This window comes from Lates calcarifer, linkage group LG8 (assembly GCF_001640805.2).
Source record: "Lates calcarifer isolate ASB-BC8 linkage group LG8, TLL_Latcal_v3, whole genome shotgun sequence".
Lineage (NCBI taxonomy): Eukaryota > Metazoa > Chordata > Actinopteri > Centropomidae > Lates > Lates calcarifer.
Window position 1 is genome coordinate 20,728,322 of NC_066840.1, and position 19,798 is coordinate 20,748,119.

Below are 19,798 nucleotides of genomic sequence, written 5' to 3' on the forward strand. Positions count from 1 at the left end.
TTGCCCACTCTAAATTCCCATTTCATTTTTTTCCTTTACTGATATCCTCAGTGTCCTTTAACACAGAAAGACAGGAGTTTCTTGGATAATGTAACATTTCTATAGGCTGAGGTTGTGGCCAGCACTCTTAATTATTTTAACTTTGTTTCTAAGAAATTATCTTTTCCCATCACTTTGGGTAGGCAAATGACTCTAAATACTATAATATCCATGAGCCTTATCTGTAGTTGGAAAACAGGCATCAATCAGAGCTGTAGAGAGTTCACTCTGTACAGAGTGCTTTTACATTTTTATACATACTGGCTTTTAGACACAGACTCTCAACTGTCATATTGATGTTTGAACCAGAGTTTCATGTCCATCCAAACCTATGAAGTGTCCCACCTGTCAGTCACATTTTGAACCTTTGTCTATGCAAAAAACAAAGGGAACCTTTACTTCAGGAACCATGGCTGCTCAAAGTAACCAATCGAAATAACTCATCCAAATTCACAACTCTGTTGGAGAAAGAACTTAAGTTTAATTAAAGTTCTTCATGGTCCAAGTGAGTTTGTCTTTTTCAGCTGGCACAAAGTTTGAGAATGGATGAAGACTGAACATGGCAGGCTGCTTTATTCGTTCGCTAGAAACATATTTTAATGAGCTGCTGTTAATTCTGACCCAAGTTTCACTAATGAAGCTGCTTGGTGCTCAGCAGTACAAGAAAGAGGCTGTAAAGAGTACTCACTGTATGTGCAAACCATTAAAGCAGGAATTGAATAAATCCTTCCAAAAACATCCCCTCTGAACATGAAGACTGAAGACCAAAGCCTCTGTGTGAATCTGTTGATCACATTTGCTCATTAACATGTTGCTAAGGCCACAGCAGTTGTTCTTTATGCTGCCCTTTATGTCTTTATGTTTCCATGTTTATCAAAGATAGTTGCCACAGCCAGTGCAGAAGTGGCAGGATGCCTACAGTACTTACACCAAGCTAGCTAATATCTAATGTATGGACTCCAGTTCTCTTTGTCAGCAAGTCATCCAGTTATATTGTGGAAGAGGAAATGACTCATTAGATTAATTACTGTGGAGGACATATATGTCTAAGTCAATAAGCCTGATTAACTTAGATTTGATCAATACACATTTACAAGCAACATGCCTATCTGCTGACCCTGGTACTATGTTTGAGAAATAGCCTGCAACCTCAGGACTGCTTAGGCTTTCAGTATTCATGTTTACCTTCAGTCTACAATACTCTTTTCTGGTCTGTGCGTAATGAATGTTAGAGGCCAGCAAAGGTTCTGTATGTACCTGAGCACAGGTCATGAATTATTGAACAAAGGGGATTTTGTCAAGTCAACAGCATGAGAATGTAATACAAATAATCTGATGCAAACACAAGAAGCCATCATAAATGCCACTTGCATGCCCTAAAAGGATCCTAACAAAAGCAATCATTCAAGTTTAATCACATCCAAGGAGGATGTATTAAGGATATTATATAGTCTACAGTGGGCACATCTATGCAGTGTACTCTAGCTTATATGTCCTGCCACATATTCTCATAGGAGAAGCCTGAAAGGGTTTTTGCCTGAGCAGAATTCAAACAGAGGACATGACACAGGATGACAGACATGACAGATGGATATCCCATATGATGAATTAATGTACAGTATTGGTGACATCTTGACTCATACTCAACATTAGTTTATTCCCACTGTATCAAAAAGTCATAGGGGAACTCATAAAAGTTTCATATAGTGACTGGTGTCCAGTGGATCTTTTACTGTTGACTACAAGCAGTCCCCTGGCAGAGCTTATTGAAAGCGATCCATTAATCAGCCAAAACAGAAACTGAAAGAGATGTCCCTTAGTAGCTCTATGCAGCCCTAATGTGCACTAAAAGATTGTAATAAAGGTCTGAGATATATACATTGTTATGAGTTATGGCAGAGTGCTGCAAAAGCACCACAAATAAATATCAGAAGAGTGTGTTTCAAAAAGTAGAAATGTGATTGCTCTACCAAAAAACAATTCCTGGCATTAAAGAGAAACCCTGTATCTACAAAAAGCCTTTTACCCACCAGACATCTAGATTTAGAGGATGCGTGCGAAAAGTCAAGTAACATACCTCTATCCTCTGTTTCAGTCTGTTCACAGTTCTCAAGAGGAGTGTACGCCATTTTTGGATTCTACGACAAGAAGTCTGTCAACACCATCACGTCATTTTGTGGGACACTCCATGTCTCCTTCATCACGCCCAGCTTCCCTCTGGATGGGAATCAGCAGTTTATCATCCAGATGAGACCTGATATTAAGGGGCCCCTCCTCAGCCTTATTGAGTACTACAAGTGGGACAAGTTTGCCTACCTGTATGACAGCGATCGAGGTAAGACATGTACATCATTATGTTAGTTTTGAAAGCATGTTACCAGTTCTGATTGGCCAAAAGTTGTCCCCAGTGTTGTTAAATTGAAATTACTTATTTTAAAAAGCTGAGGAAAGTGTCAACTGCTGATCTTTTGCTCTAGGAAATTGGATTTTGAGAGGATGTCAGAGTCTAAAGGGATAGTTTTAAGCATAGGCAATTATTTCTAATTTGCTCAACTACTGCCATTTATCCAGACAAAGGAATTATGTCTATTCTATTGCAACTGACAGTGGGTTGAATTCATGCAAACATTGTGTCAAAACCATTTGTTTCCCGTGCAAACAGCTCTTACATGCAAATTACATCGTATGCATGTAGCAGAATGCAGGTAAAGCTAGGTAAAGGGCATTTTGGTTCATGACAAAGAGCTTGTCACATACAATCAACTATAGCACCTCCTGTGTTTGAGAGTCTGTTTTATGTAATATCAAGGGGAGGAGAGCTAGTCAGAGTCATCTTTGACACACAGTGGAGGTGATGTGCCCTGTAGCTGTGGACTTCCACACTCTCGCTTCTAGAGGTGGGATTTGTTTGTATTATGTGTTTGTGATATGAAACTAGTGATCCAGTAGAAAAGTTGCATCAGGCTTCACAGCCCCATGTGCACATTGCAGTGATAGACCACTGGAGAAATCTACTTTTTTGTCTGCAATTCTGCCATTAGTTCTTGAAGATTTTACCAGACTTCATTTCACCTGACTGACTCTTGCCACTTGCCTTGAGTTTGTCTTGAATATGGTAACTATCATTGGTTTCCTTTGATATTTTTTTCAAAAATATAATATTATAATGATAAAGTAGTAGTATGTGCACCAAATCACTGCCAAAATCACAAAATATATTCAGTTCAGGAGGCACTAAAGATAACTTTGGTGCTGTGTGACAGATTGAGAGATTTGAAGTTGCTATAACTAGCTTTGTGATTATAATAAATAACACATTTTCAAATAAAATTGTGTGATTTGTGGACATTATAACAAAATCTGAGAATGTATTAAGTAATTGTAACTTATGATATCCCATATTTTTCCAGTGATTTCAGTAGTCATAAACCTTTGTAAATTATGGGAGTGCTAATGAACCCAAAAAGGCTTGGGTTGGACCTGTAATCTTGTGTACAAAACTGCAAATACAAAAAAACCAAACCTATTTATCCATACTACAACCATAATAGTTATCCATGGAAATTGGAATGGTACTTGAAGGTTGGTTGAGCATGCATGTTCTTTTTCAGGTCTGCATTGCTTCTCAATGAAACCATGAACTCACATTCACACCGGGGAGCTACTTAGTCTGGTACTATTGACCTCTAGGTCAGTAGAGCTGTGTGGTGCTCACCTAAGATACACACATATACAAATGCACATACTGATGTGATTAGTAGATTTTAACTGGTGATTCTCTGGTCAAAAGCTCTGCCTCAGTGTCAAGGACCAGAGACTTCCTGGTATCTATCAGTCTGTCATCGGAACTTCCTCCTAGACAATTTACAGATGTGTCACGGCTGTGGCTAAATATGAAAAGATTGCATGCTGAAAGATAGCACTCATTTATCAGTCTGCTAATTTAAGTACACAAAAATCATTAACACAGCAATAATTATGTCCTTGGTTAAAAATACTCTGCTGCTTTCTTGTGGAATGTATGAATTTGTTGCAGTCTCTATGCTGAGTCTGTGCACCTGTAATTGCAATCCTGGATAAGATCATGGACTGAATTTATGCAAGGCAGTCAAAGATGAAAAATTATCCACCCTCAAACTGTAATATCCAGACTTACTTCGATATTCAAATCTATTCTGTCTCTCCTCTTTGATCTCTTTCATCAGTTATTCTTTTCTATTCAATACTGATAGTGTCAAAGTCTGGAAATAAGATTTGATTTTTTTGAGCAGATGTTTTTCTTCATTGTCTAAATGGTTCTACACTCAAGACATGCTTTGTAAGCCTGGACATTGTAGCTTTTTTAAATGAGCTGGCAACATTCAAGACTATAATACTAGAATATCACACAATATGGCTTTGTAAAATGGCAGACAGCTGAGTGCAAAAAAACTCTGTGCTTGATCTGCTAACTGTGATTCTGTGACTTGTCCTGGTGGAGGATAATGCCACCTCCTGCAGCAGTGAGAGACCATCCAGGACTGAAAATGAATCTTTTCTCCAGATAGAGTTCCTGTCTATTTTAATACTGTTACTGCAATGAAAGAATAGAATTAAGACCTCCGTAGTATCTAGTTACAGTGGAATAACAGTATCAGTTCCTTCTCTTCTGTCTAATTGGGATGCTTGGACTTTCAGGTTACACTTCTTAAGCCCTTTTCAAATCGTTAATTATTTTTATTTTCAGCATGCTAACAGGAGGAGTTTTGGGAATCATTTTCTAAAAGCACTTTGAGGGTGTTGGATGATACCTGATGAATACCAAAGATGGCTTACATGAACATTTAAATAATACACTGGCTTAAGGAAAGAGCAGACAGTCTGCTGAGCAAAGTGGGATTGGTGCTGTCTATACACTAGAATTTAGGTTGAAGACAGTGCCAGTGGTTTCAGTTTTACCTTTAACTCTGTTGTTTCATGTCACTTAAATGGTCCCACTGCACCTACACACATACTCTGCCTTCTCTTTACCTATTTGTAGCATCCCCCATTTGTCTCTTATGCTACGCTCTCCCTCACATCTCTTTCCACAAGCTCGTCTTCCTCTTCTCCTGGCATTCATCGCTAAGTCTTCTAGTCAGCCTTTCTCTGACTGACAGCAGAATCAGTATTTGATTCTGTTCCTCTCAAAAAACATCAAAGGGCAGGTTTCAGCCAGCTGGTTTAGATTGTCCTCATGCTAATGCTAGCTCTGACCTGCTGTCCCTACTGTACATCCTCAATGACACTAAAGGGCCTGTTGTGCATATTTCATCATTGCATGGCTGTCTAATTAGGTCAGTGTGATCCACTCATTCCCATGGCAACTGAAGTGTGGAGAGAGAGAGAGAGAGAGAGAGAGAGAGAGAGAGAGAGAGAGAGAGAGAGAGAGATTCTAAGTGACTGAGCAGGTTGGTTGATGATGCAAGGATGTGTGTGTGGGTGTCTCTTAGGGAGAGGAGGCAGTCGAGTTGCCACTGGTTATGATGAATTTTATTGGCACATAGAGACTAATGGATGAACCAACACCACCACTGTCAGCTGTTGTCAGTGAGTCAGTTTACATAATGGATTAATTGAAGCTGTTAAAGCAGCAGTTCCAAAGATTTAATTCCTGGTTGATTTGGTGACACCTGTAGTTACCTGTGGTGACCGCAAATGTGGTATAATATTACAGATCACAGAAATCTAGGGGCAGCAAAACAAACTATTGTTATTTTGATAAGGAAATCTGGCAATAATTGGCCTTTTTCCATCATCCTGTGAGCGACCATGATCTGATTTTATGCTGCTCACAGCATGAGTCTGCAAACAGCTGGGCTCAGTGAAAGGTGTTGCTTACCTCGCTGAGAAGTTGGAGGTGTGCAGCCTGTTGCCTCCAGCTCTTCATCTAACAGCTCACCGCGGCTGCTCCGTCATGCTCCATTACTCCCTGTAAATATCTCAAACTGAGCCGCTGTCAAAAAATGCAGGAAATGACCGTTGTCTTGTTTTGTAGAAGCATTTTTGATGATGAAGGATAGCAGTAAGTGCCAAGCTCACTGACAAAGGTGTTGCAATTTCTGTGACTAATTCATAATAAAAGTCAACTCATATTTTGCCACTTGAATGCTTTTAATGAACCTGCAGCAGTAATGCTGTTTGCATTAGCAATAAGTTAATACAGCATTTTTTCTGGGAATATTGCCACAAACAATTGCAATACTTTTATCAGTGCGCCATTGGCTTAATCACCACTGTGTTACCTCATGAGTGCACATTTATTTGGATGAAAATCTTCAAGCCACAATTCCATTTAACAAATTCTAAGAATTCAAAAACTCATGGCCATACATCAGAGCATAGACACTTTTCTTATTCCTGATTAAATTACCATTTGCCAATTTAAGTTCTTTCTCTAATGGCAGCACTGCAGACAAATCACAAAATTCTGCTCCCCTCTCACTCAAACAGAGCCTATAACCACTTACCAATTGATTTAAGTGGTGCTTCTGTTGGTATTATGCAGAGAGTGGACAGGTACACCTGGGGGAAGGATGTTGGACCTTTACTATGGAGGATGAGTTTGGAAACAATAGCTTGAAGCAAAAAGATTATAGCTAATATGAAGCTGCATTTGTAGGTATTGAACTGCTTTCTCCGATGCATTATTTATAAGCATTTTCTTGCCTTTTTTGAATAGTTTTGCATCATATTATGCAAATGCTCATACATTCACATTCATCAACTCATTGAGATGTTTTTGATCAATGAGCATGAAGTTAAGCTTTCACAGTCAAGGCTGCATGTGCGATCACTGAAAGAGAAGAAATAATCTCTCCCTAGCAAAACTTTTACTGTAAATATTCCTTTGCTATGTCAAATGGATGAGTAACCAAATGTTACATTGCACACTAGTTCATGTTCATGAATTCTCCCTAGACCCAGAATCCAGGGCAATTTAGTGGTAAACGCGAGGTCACATAACATCTTTGCTCTCCAGTGTAGTGGTAGTTTGGTGCCTGTTTGAATGGCTGGCATAATGTTGGCTGCAAGCCATGACATAACATATGTTTCATTCAAAACAGAAGTGATTCTTAACCAAGGGGGATAGGCATCATAAAGCAATCTGTGAACTGCAGAGGAAATCAGTGGAGCCAAGTCTCCACTTGAGTTCTGGATTTAGAGCAGCAACAAAGGTTTTTATTTTAGGGTTATCTCGAGGTTCGTCGTGGAGATAGACAGATAACGTCTTGATTGATGTGCAGCAGATTGTAGAAAGAACGCCCTATCATTAGAATATTGTAAGGAGAGGCAGCAATGCATCACTGAGTAATAAGTAAATCCAGTGTATGTAACTAATTTCTTTTGGCAAGTAAGTAATTTTTTATGGAGTAATTTGATACAAGTAATTGACTGCATTTAAAAAAAAAAATAATTTGCCCATACTAAAGGCATCTTACTGTACTAAAGGCAAGATAATAAACTAAAAACAAAACAGTTCTAATCTTCATTTATTTTTTAATGTTTGCTCGAGGCTGTCTTCACTCATGGTTAGGTCTGTTTCACCAGTGATATTTACCTGAAGAAAAAAACACTGTTGCCATGGTTATCTTGTGCCCTGATTCTGAATGCTGGTTAAACTGTTGACCAGAACTGTGTTTTAGATGTTTAGTTAAATTTTAATGAGCACTTTCCAGCCAAATAGAAAAGAACATTTTCTGTGATGTTGATAGCTGAAAGTAAGCTGGTTATCAAAAAATAATGAATACAAAGGCTGCAACCCCAGCGACATGAAGAGGAGGGAAATTTACCTCTGTGGAGTGTATTTTGTGTTGTTTTTGTATTTCTCGTGTTTTAAAGTATACCTTGTGAAAAGCGGATACCACTGTCACATGACAAAGATGCATAAAAATATATGTTTGTGTATATTTTGGCTGATATACAGCTTTCTTCTGATGGAAACTGTGTTGGCATTATCTTTGTGAATCTTGGCACACCTTACTGTCTCTATTGCAAGTAAGATCAGCCATAGATCTGTAACAGCTAAAAAAAAGAGTAGTCTTCAGGCTATGAGTATTAATGTATAACAGTGCAGTGATAAGACCGTTGCATCAAGGGCTTTTATAAAAAATAATGCAAATATGATTCAAAATATGTGAAAATAGGAAGCCGGTATGATAATTAATTTACAATGGTATTAAGAGACACTGACTACTTATAAAGCCACATTACACTGACATGCATGACACAAGGACAGACCCACCTTATACACAGTTTAAAGAGACTAATCATCTAAAATTGTAATTCACCCTTAATCACTATTAATGCAGAATCAACATTCAACTTAACATTTTATTTTGCTTTTGTCCTTGCTTTATCTTCACTCTAAGTCACTCTGAATTTCAATTATCTCATTTAATAAGCATTGATGAAACAGTCAAATTTAACCAGACCAGAATGACCTTACTGTAATTATGATGTATAGTTCATTCAGATAAAACTGCAAGCCTCCATTTTCTTCCCCACCGTCATAAAACCACCGCAGTGTCGCATGAAATTGATTACATCTGTAATTCACTTCCTTGTAGCAAGGCGGACTGAAACACTCGACCCTTTTATCAAGCTGCTCTCTAACTGCCCTGTGTAGACCAGGGATCAATACCAGCAGAGATTCAGCTGTGAAACTGGATAGAGAGGGTGATAGGAATATACTGTAAGTTCAAATGGAAACTATAGTCTTTGCCTTTAACAGACTGCACTTCAGATTGATTGACAGCTGCTACATGTAATCGAATTACTCAGATGTAGCAGCCGTGTTTTGGGAGGGTAAACTCCAAACTAGTGAGTCCATTGATGTTAATAGTAATTCAGTTCCAGGATTCAATCACTTGAGGTGTGGCCGAGTGCTTTGTCTAGACATGTAGTAGTTATCACTGGTGGGAAGCCAGTGAGGGATTATGGAGGGAGGCATGAGATAAATGGTCTTCTAGTTACAAAAATAATCTTTACTCACAGCCCACTTAATTGCTTTTCTTGACCTTTTGAGCATATCATACAATTCCCCTAAATACGGTTCAATTAGCTGTCATAGAATTGTAGATGTTATTACTTGCTATTCTTGGGAGCACTGTAGGACTTTTAGTGTGTGTTGGCAAGTAAGTCGACCTTCAGAAGACACTGGTTTGTCACCAAAAATTAGAGGAAATACACACAAAGTTAAGCTAAAAAAATCCACAATAATGCAGTCATAAAGCAGCAGTATGAAACTGATGTTGTTGATGCAGTCAAGTGTATCATTAGACCCACTTTCCTCCCACATGTTGGTCAGGTTCATGCCAGAACACCTGTGACTCATCTTGATGAGCTCTTTACATAAGGTATTGTGCTTCTGTAAAATCTCCACAGAGTTTGAATAAGCAGACAGTGAATGCAGCCAATCTGCAATAAAAGGACTGTGTTCGCCCATGTCTGTCTTATTCCCATATTTTTCACTGCCTCTGCCATTACTGTTTTTCAGTGTTCTATTATTACCTTCCCAAGGTAGATGTTCTTATTCCCATTTGTCAGCAGGATATCTCTAAAACTTTTCCGTTGGGTTTTGTGACAAAGAACACCCTGGATAAATCAGTCAGTCAGAGAGAATGAATAAAGTTCTAATCACAGGTTTCGTTCATCCTCAGGCCTGACAACACTGCAGGTTGTTCTGGACACAGCAGCAGAGAAGAAGTGGCAGGTGACGGCCATCAATGTGGGGAACCTCAAAGACGAGAGGAAGGACGAGGCCTACCGCTCGCTGTTCCAAGACCTGGAGAACAAGAAGGAGAGAAGAGTGATCCTGGACTGTGAACAGGACAAAGTAAAAGACATCATGGAGCAGGTACAGTGTAGAGTTTATTTTTTATCATTCTGATCATATTGGGCCACTGGTAGTAGTTGAACCAAAATATGATAGGCACATGTTTAATGTTCCACTGGGAATTTAGTTTGTAAGGCCAGTATAGATGTTTGGATTAGCTTTGCTTTGCAGAATTAGCCTTACTAAATATCAAAATGTGGACCTTCCTAGTGTTACAATTTTTACAGCAATATCTAAAATTCACCATTATATCACAACAAAGAAAACATTCTGTGATGTCTCAGTGAGTGAAACAGCTCTGTATTTCATTGCTGACACCAGACTTTCAAGCAGGTTAGGTGAACTGGGATCTGGGTAAAATAGTGGATGATGCTGCCATGTTTTCAGCTGTTTGAACAAACAGTGCACTTACAGTGGCAGCCTGCTGTCAGGAGTGAGATTGCTGTGTTTTGGTCAAGTTCAGCCTGTCTCTGGATTTGGTTTTAAAATGGAATTTCAAGTCAGCCAGTATCTTGACTCCTCCTATGATCCTCTCTTTACCAACAGAGACAGGCGATAGTTCACATTCTGCCTCCATCTTCTTACAGTTATACCAGTTTGTGCGTGTTTGCTGTTAAAAACACACTTTTTTTATAGATAAGATGTGCTTTGGTTACATACATTTTTAGAACGTACACTGTTGAAAACATATCATTTGATGAGTTGTTTCTAATATGATTAAATCAACTGGGTGGGGCATGGATATATTTTACTGAGATCCATTTTCACATTCAAAAGCTATTTAAGTGCAGTTGAATGAAATATTCTTGTAAGATTTAATTTTTGCTTGATGTGTTTTTGCTTGATGTGTTTGAGACTAAACTAGGCCACCTGTTAGTACATAGTTTTTACAGAAGCGATTAATCTGTAAACTGAGATTTTATTCATTTTGTTGGAAATGTACTGCAGTGTAAGTGAATGTGATGTGGGTTTTCTTGCTTTTTTTTTTTTTTTTTTTTCCATCATTTTTGATTTGAGCCTAATGTTTAAACTTTAATATCGGGCAACACACTCACATTAGTAAATTAATTCCTGTAGCTCTCTGCTTTACTGATTCTGCTCTCTGATTTTCAATAATGTGGCTAAATTAGGATTCCCTGAAAGTGACACAATGTAACTTTGCCTGAATTGAGGTCACAAACAACATTTAGAGAGTTAAACACTAGGAAAAAGTAGAGAAGAGTCATAAAGTCAGTGAATTAACTCATTCATTACAGACAAATATCTACCTAAAATTTGGTAATATTATAGCAGATTAAGAAAGACTGTAGCAGCAGTCCGTGAATTTACTGAACTGAGCACGAGGCAATTTTGTTGCTTATAAATTTGATAATTTACTTACAAGATCAAGACTTGCATAGTCTTGCTTAAACTAATTTAAACCAACACATAAACCAAAACAAGACAACTGCTGTTCGTACACTGAATATAACGCCAGGAAAAAGAAAGAAGCCTTGATTTGACACAATTATAGCATAGTGTTTGGTTATTATATTGCATTTGAAAACAGCTATGATACAGGGAAAATAAAGTATCTCATTATGTGAGAATAGCATTGGGGAGTATAAATAACACAAGGAAATGATCTGCAGTAATTTGAAAAACATAAGGGAATGCAGCAAATGTTAACAACTCCATCGTCCTTTAATTATTCCTGTAGGACAAAAGTGATATTGAGCCGAAATATGAGTATTTGATACAGCACTTAGAAAAACAAAGTCACATGGAGCCAGCAGTCCAGCAGATGTAGAAAGGCTCTATAACAATTACACTAATTGTTCATTTGGGCTGTAAACAAAACTGCAATTAAAGGCAAAACAGATGCACATAAACAGGTTATTTTTACTCCACCTTTTACCCATGAGAGAGGCTTATTGATTAGCATTTAAAACATGTTGACGTCTGTTTAACCGAATGCTGAATGAAATCAATGTCTGCAGCGTCTGTGCCTGTTTATCGGGGAAAAACAGAATCTGTTCAGGTGGAAGTTTTTTGCCTCATGTCAAAGACATTTACATAGGAGATATAAGACATTATTATTCAAATCTGCTTCAAGTAGCAGCCCTGACAAACGGAGGTGCCACTCAAGCAGCAGGATTAGTTTCAGGTGTGTCATTTATGCAAGGTGCTAAAATGGTATATAACTGAGATATTTCTGTTTTTTTCTTCTTTTTGTCTGTTGCTCTACTGATAAGGGAAGAGGTTTTGGAATTGGATATGTCTGTCTAGTTGTTTTGTTTTTTTATTTGGTGATAATGGCAGGGACTGTCAGCCATGTTAGGGCTGAGACAAATTCTAATGTCTGAATATAATGGTAGATTTGTGTAGTTTGGATATTAGTATTATTATATTTATGATTCTTTTATCTTTGACTGTTACACTCTTGCTCCATTAAGACATTACAGTGGAAGTCAAATTTGTTTTTATTAAGTGTCTTTTCCTTGAGTTGTGTTTGTTTATTTAGGTATTTATTCCAGCAGGAGGTTTTTTTATCCTTCCTTATCTTTGCGTATCTCATAACTCTACAGGTCATCACAATCGGCAGACATGTTAAAGGCTACCACTACATTATAGCTAATCTGGTAAGTTTAAGATACTTCAACACTCATTAAGAATTGTGTTGTCACTTTCTAAGTATCTTAAGTTCCATTTACTGCTATGCAAGAATCATAGAGATAATAATTGTGTTTTTATTGTCGTGTTTTCAGGGTTTCGTTGATGGAGATCTATCAAAAATCCAGTACGGCGGTGCCAATGTGTCAGGCTTTCAGATTGTTGACTTTGATGATCCCTTGGTGTCCAAGTTTGACCAGAGATGGGAGGCCCTGGAGGAGAAGGAGTATCCTGGCGCCGACAGTAAAATAAGGGTGAGTTTAAGCGTGTACACATCCCAGAGTGCATGTACAGATACTGACACGCACAGAAGTTTTTCTATTTCTTTATTCTTTATTTTGAATTGTTGGTTGAAAATGTCCTTGTAAGCACTTAAATGTGCTTGAGTTGCTCTAATGTGTTTGCAGCTTCTGAGTAAATTGTGCTGTCTCCATCTGCATCCCCCCACTTAACACTCACATGAACACAGCGTGTGCATTATTAAACACATCTCTCAGTAAAGATTCTTATGCACTGCTACACACACAAGCCTACATACATTTTCCTGAGCTAAGTGCTAGTTGTTTTTACAAGATACATTATTTCAGATGCTTGCAATGTAAATGAAATCACAGTTTGAACTGAGAAGATTGCTTTTTATATTATCTGTTTTTATAAGACCTTTGGTGTAAATAATATAATATTAGCTCTCTCAGAACTGAACTTGCCTCCCACTCTTCATCTCCAAATTCAGAGACACAGTAAACTGCTCACAGTTGAAAAAACAGGTATTGCCCAAAAAAATTCTTCCACCTTCTGTCTGCTAAAAGTTCAAGTTCTTTTTATTGCCACACAATCAGGCTGCTGCAAGTAGTTTCAGCCTGGGTGAAAAATAACTCTGACATTTACAATGCAGGACAAACTTTAGTGCAGTACAGAACGTAAATACAACAGATGAAAAGCTTAAAAGAGGTCCAGCACCAGACATATTATATGCTCTCTAATTAGGACAAGATGCCTAAATACTAGGAGGATAATGAGCAGGACGACTGCTGTTTGTGTGTGTGTGGTGTAGAACTTCTGCGGGCAGCACTTTATTTTCATGTTGGTCATCTTAATTTGTTAAATGGGTAAATTTGAGATTACAAGTTAGAGTTAAAGCCTCTTTTGTCAGCTAATTATTCTGTCCCCAAAAATTTGATTGAGGCGAGGTTGCACCACAGACCCATGGTTTTATTTGAGGCACCAGACTTGACTGTTCCAGTGTAGATTGCCTCAGACTATAGCAGAATGGTATTGAGATGCATGGCCACTGTTGGGGCAAGTCACAGAGTCATTTGCAGTGGAGCAAAACATCTCATCCCTGCTAATTGAAGGGGGGCGGGGGGGATAACGCTGTATCCTGGAGTGTCTCACCAGTGTTAAATCTTTTGCCTCTCTCAACCCTCCATCCTTTGATATTGAGCAGTATTTGATGGTAAACATGAGCATAGTGACCTGTTAGCAATTTACCAGTCACCTTTTGTGATTTCTTCACAGTTGAAGAACAGATATTTAATGCCATTAGTGATTTGGAAAATGACTTCACATTACGTTGCAAAGAAAAAGACTAGAACCGACAGTGTATTAGTCTTCAGTACTCCCCTATACCGTCTGTGGCTCCCCATATTCAATGGGGAGGATGTAAATCTATGAAAAATGGGTCGTAGATATATGGCTTCATTTTCTAAAAAGCCTACATAATTTACTAAAACAGCTGGATATTGTAGTTTCAAGCAAATTGTACTCAATAAGGAGTAAAAAGTGTTTCCTCTAGTGGCTATTTACAGCTGCAGATTTGCAGCTCTAGTGACTAATTACAGGGCGGTGTATGTGAAATAAACTATAGTGTCTATGTTTATCATAATGAACCAACATCTAACCCAGTGCAACAGTGTGCCTCATTGATGCATTTTTAACTTTTTTGGACACTGATGAAAGTCTATTGCAGGAATAAGCTTTATCAGGTTTTGGCTGCATGGGCAGTACTTCCAGATTAATCCTTCAGATTTTGAACCAGGTTTACTGCACTTGGGTGAGGGGCAATGTTCTGATCAGGGGTTAAGGTTGATAGGCTGAGAGGGCAGAGATTCCTAGCTCTATGGCAACCCAGTTTTTCATAATCTTTTCCCATTGTTCTGTCCCAGTACACATCTGCGTTGACCTACGATGCAGTGCAGGTGATGACAGAGGCTTTCCGCTACCTGCATAAACAGCGCATCGACTTCACCAGGAGGGCCAACAATGGTGACTGCCTGGCCAACCCTGCTGTGCCCTGGGCTCAGGGAGTGGAGATTGAGCGAGCACTGAAACAGGTAACAAGCTGAACATACACAGATCTGTTTGTTGGCAAAGACTTGTTGCCGTGGTAACAGAAGATTTCCCCTAAGAAATACACAAACACCCACAAAGGCAGAAAGTACTTCACAGAGATTGATTAAAGATTGATGTTTTCACCATGCATGTTCACTCGCACAGTTATACTGAAAGCTATTCTTCAGAAGAGAAGCAGAGGCCTACCCACAGACTGTCCTCTGAGCTTTGATGCAAGGCAAGATTAGCTTCACTCCTGCTGAGAAATGAAGCTTGACAGACAAAGTGAATCCAAAGTGGATTTTTTTTTCCTCTTTCTTTGAGGTTTTTCAGGTTGTAGCTGCAGATTTTGAACTTGGAATACGAGTCAAATTTGAAGCAAAGTGAAAGTGAAGCCTTTGAAACCAAGAGCAACTGATAACAGATATAAACAAATCTCTGACCTTTAGGTATTCTCTCTCAGAAAACATTGACTTTATCTGAAATTACATAATGAGGACTATCTTTCACGATCATCAATCAACCCACGGGATGCTTAAAGGTTTTCCCGTTTTTCTGTATCACTACCATTCTGACTCGTCTATCTGAACTTGGGGAGAGTTCCTGAGGTCTTTCAGTTGGTCATGTGGCACTGTAGAGATGGGTGTCCACAACCTGAAGCATCAGTAGATAACATCTCAGAGGGCTTTTCCAACAATAATCTGTACTTGGCTTTGATGCTGTCACCTGGTACCCAGGATGTCTGGATGCTTATATACAAGATGAGGAATAGCTGCCTGAAGCCACATCATGAGGACAAGCCTGGAAGTTACTGGGTCGACTACAGACATGACAGACAATAAATCTAATATCTAATAAGGTTGATTTCAGGATTATATCACTCTCAAAACTTCTTCACTGACATTTGGTTATCTATGATCGCACATAGTGTGGCCCTAATAGCCTTTTACTTTTCCCAGGTTTTCTTAGAGTGAGGAATATGCGTGAGCCTCCGTAAGAAGCAGACTTTATATTTTGCTGGCTGCTCCTGGAGGGCAGAGTAAACTTATCAAAGGCTTCCTGTGATTTCTCTCCTCTCCTGTGAAGTTAGTGCCATGGTTCAAAATAATTTCAAAGGGGATTACACGCCGAGCTACAAAGCAGCAGACAGACATGAGCAAACTATTGGTGTCCAGATTGGACAAGCGATCACAGCACTGACACAGACTGTGGTGAGATGTTTGAAAAGTATCTTTTTTTGTTGGCAGACAACTTTGATGATTTTATCTATACTTTTTTACAGGCAGGTAAATCAAATCCTAATAAGCATTGACTGAAAAATTTGGTCCTTTTACCTGACAATATAAGTCTAGATCTGGATTGTCCCAAATACTAGATCTTAAAGGCCAGATCTTGAAACCCTTGACTGAGAACTTGATGATAGATTCTTGTCAACCTCAGGAGGAATTATTGGATCTCAAATGGGAGACAAGCAGTGAGTGATTCTCTCAATGGTAGACTTGTATACTTCCATCTTATATCTTACTTTTACCTGTCTGACAGGCCACACAACATGACCGTAGATGAATCTGGTGTTTATCTCAGTGTCTGGTCATGTTTATCAAATGAAAGGGAGGCTATATGACATCAAAACATTGTACATTTTATGAGACATAAAATCCCAATCCAGTCCACTTCTGTTAGGTTATAAGGATACACCCAATGTGTTTTGCACACAACCACTATATTTACATGTGACTGTGTTTTTTTTTTTTCCTGTATTCCTCCTTCTGGCTCTTCCTGCCTTGGCCGCTCTGTTATTTTGATTAGCTGCCAACAAGAGAAAAGACAGAATATTTTTTGAGTGTCTTAACACAACACTGTGTCTATGCTGCAATCTCCAGTCCAATCTATGCACTAGTAGTTTTCTTATGTATTTCCAGTGCTTTGAAGTTCTGCATGATTTCAAGTCATTTAGGATCATGGCTTTGTAGAAGAGGAAGGAATAACAGGAAGCACAGCACGCTTCTCGTGGATCCCCCCTCATGCACCTCACTTTAAGGAACTTGAGAAAGCAGGGTTAACTGTTGTTGTCACCCTGCTCTGTCGTACCAGCTTTACAGATCCATTGGGTGTTAGTGTCCCCATTGTAGCTGGTATGTATTCACTGTCAAAGGAGCTAGAATTAGTGACAGTTCAAGATTATGAAACATCTTCTTAGTTCTTAAAATTGTGCAGATTGTCTCACATCCAACTGCCTGTTCCAATCAAACGCAGCATGATGAATTATGCAAGACACATCAAAAAGCTGTGAAAGCCAGTTTGAAGATGCCAAGTTGTAACAGCTGTATTTTGTGCCTCTAAGGTGCGTGTGGAAGGCCTGACAGGAAACATCCAGTTTGATCAGCATGGCAAGAGAGTCAACTACTCAGTGAATGTAATGGAATTAAAGAGCAATGGTCCAGTAAAAGTAAGTGTTTGGATGGTCCTATTCAATAGCAATGAAGTTAAATGCACATATATTCATCCATTATCTACCCGACTTATCCTAGGCTTTTTGTTTGTTCCAATAGTCAGCACTCTCAGCATTCAGTATCACTGGTGTGCATATTGTCTTCATGATTTTTTTTTCTTCCCCAACAGATTGGATACTGGAATGAGGTGGACAAAATGGCTGTAACCAAATCTGATGTCTTCTCGAATGAAACAACAGGAATGGAAAACAAAACTGTTATTGTCACCACTATCTTGGTAAATATTATAATGTATGATTGTGTAAGTGATGTTAAAACATTTGAATTGTGTCTCCAGATTGACAACCTGTATAATACCAGGCTACTAATTTCTTCCTGAGGGGATGCTTTGTTTAAGACCAGTGCCCTCTTGTATTCATAATGACCTGTCAGTGCTGTGTGAAGCCCTTGTCTTTGAAGCTGCTTTTCGCATTGTAATTCAAACCCCTTGTGCTGAACAGTGTTTTCTGTGTTTGTCTCTGTCCTTCAGGAAGCTCCATATGTAATGCTGAAAAAGAATGCTGACCTTTTTGTAGACAATGACCGCTACGAGGGTTACTGTGTAGATCTGGCTGCGGAGATAGCAAAGCACTGCGGCTTCAAATATCAACTGAAAATAGTGGGGGATGGGAAATATGGAGCCAGAGATGCAGAAACCAAAATCTGGAACGGCATGGTTGGAGAGCTAGTGTATGGGGTGAGTTTCAGACTTATTTAAGGCTTTAAGAAGATATAGGCTAATGCTATGAGTTGTGACAATTTAGATATCAAATGAAATTAATAATCTTATCTTAGGTAGTGTCTTATTCTAAAAACTTTCATCATATTTTTTGTTTTTGCCCCTTGGTTTGATAGAAAGCAGATATTGCCGTTGCTCCTTTGACCATCACTTTGGTCCGAGAGGAGGTGATCGACTTCTCCAAACCCTTCATGTCTCTGGGAATCTCCATCATGATCAAGAAGCCTCAAAAATCCAAACCAGGAGTCTTCTCTTTCCTGGACCCACTCGCCTATGAGATCTGGATGTGTATCGTTTTCGCCTACATTGGCGTCAGTGTGGTGCTGTTCCTCGTCAGCCGTTTCAGCCCGTATGAGTGGCACACAGAGGAATATGAGGACGGGCAAATACAGACCAATGAGTCGACTAATGAGTTTGGCATATTCAACAGCCTGTGGTTCTCTCTTGGAGCCTTCATGCGACAAGGTTGTGACATCTCACCTAGGTAGGTCAGAAAAATCAACAAGATGCTCATGATTTAATTTAATTTTGCCAGAAATAACTGGTGATTTCATGCATTTATACTTGTAAATGTAAATGTGTTTCATTACATTTCACAGTCAACCACAAGACTTTTTGCTCATTATTGGCAGTAGTCTAACTTCAAAAATCAATCAGTACTCAGCCATCCAACGCTTGTTTTATGGTGGGTCATAGGCATTACACTTAAGAGGAACACCAGCAGGGCTATAGACTATAAGTCTTGTTGTATTTTAGGCAAATTAATAGACTTTGCCCTGTATGCATGGTCAATGTAGGGGGAATCCTGCCTTGTAATAATTGATCAGAGGCTAAAAAGTGTTGATATATCTATCTAGATTTACTCTGTAATTTTTCATGGCAGTGTTTTCTCATACACATCTCGTAGGTCCCGGTTGCTTATTATTATGGGAGGTAAATAAATTTGTCTATGTCATGAATCAAACTTTTTGGTATATAGATTTAATAACTTGTGAGAGCAGACACTTGTACTCAGCAGTCATTGTTAGAGTTGTTAGAGTCATGTACTCCACAGAGATGAATCAACATGTCTTTTACATTTCATCCTGATGATGTGAGGGTGTCAACATGACTCCAAATCAGGAGACAGGGGTATATACTGTTATATGACATAATGTATACCCAAGCTGAGTCAAGGTATAGTTGTTCTTCTGCTTAGAACTTTGATGACACATTATTAAAGCCCTATAGAATGTGTTGTATAATATATAATTTTAAGTATAGATTACTATTACTGCACTCAGAAAATATTGGTATTTAATCAAATCAATATGACTTGAAAAAGTCTGAAAGAAACACACGATTTCATTGCTGTGTTTTGACATGTTTTCTTGATATAAAGTGATAGTCTTGTTGTAATTCATGGTGAACTACTACCTCAGTCCAAGGAAATTGCAGGAAAGTCATCTCATTAAAGTTAAAGAATCTGCTGTTGATACTGACTGATTTGTTACCACAGACAACACATGTACAATTGAATATATGTTCCTTTTTCTCTATACAATAGATCTCTGTCTGGACGTATTGTTGGTGGTGTGTGGTGGTTCTTCACTCTGATCATCATCTCCTCCTACACGGCTAATCTGGCTGCTTTCCTGACTGTCGAGAGGATGGTGTCTCCTATTGAAAGTGCAGAGGACCTGGCAAAAC

The 19,798-nt window shown here is 38.7% G+C and overlaps 1 protein-coding gene across 8 annotated transcripts in view; it reads left to right on the forward strand.

Annotated features, from left to right (window-relative positions):
* The window catches only part of gria2b (glutamate receptor, ionotropic, AMPA 2b), a 51,065-nt gene that overhangs the window by 24,413 nt on the left and 6,854 nt on the right, over positions 1 to 19,798 (forward strand). For all 8 annotated transcript variants that reach the window (XR_007813708.1, XR_007813707.1, XM_018679416.2 and 5 more), the window contains exons 3-12: positions 2,135 to 2,374; positions 9,720 to 9,916; positions 12,463 to 12,516; positions 12,643 to 12,801; positions 14,713 to 14,880; positions 17,223 to 17,327; positions 17,501 to 17,608; positions 17,861 to 18,067; positions 18,226 to 18,593; positions 19,656 to 19,798. The exon at positions 19,656 to 19,798 is cut by the window's right edge and continues 56 nt beyond it. Coding sequence is in view for 6 of the 8 variants with exons in the window: in XM_018679416.2 (XP_018534932.1) it covers positions 2,135 to 2,374; positions 9,720 to 9,916; positions 12,463 to 12,516; positions 12,643 to 12,801; positions 14,713 to 14,880; positions 17,223 to 17,327; positions 17,501 to 17,608; positions 17,861 to 18,067; positions 18,226 to 18,593; positions 19,656 to 19,798 (1,749 nt within the window). In the remaining 2 variants the exon portion in view is untranslated. The remainder of the gene's footprint in view (positions 1 to 2,134; positions 2,375 to 9,719; positions 9,917 to 12,462; positions 12,517 to 12,642; positions 12,802 to 14,712; positions 14,881 to 17,222; positions 17,328 to 17,500; positions 17,609 to 17,860; positions 18,068 to 18,225; positions 18,594 to 19,655) is intronic.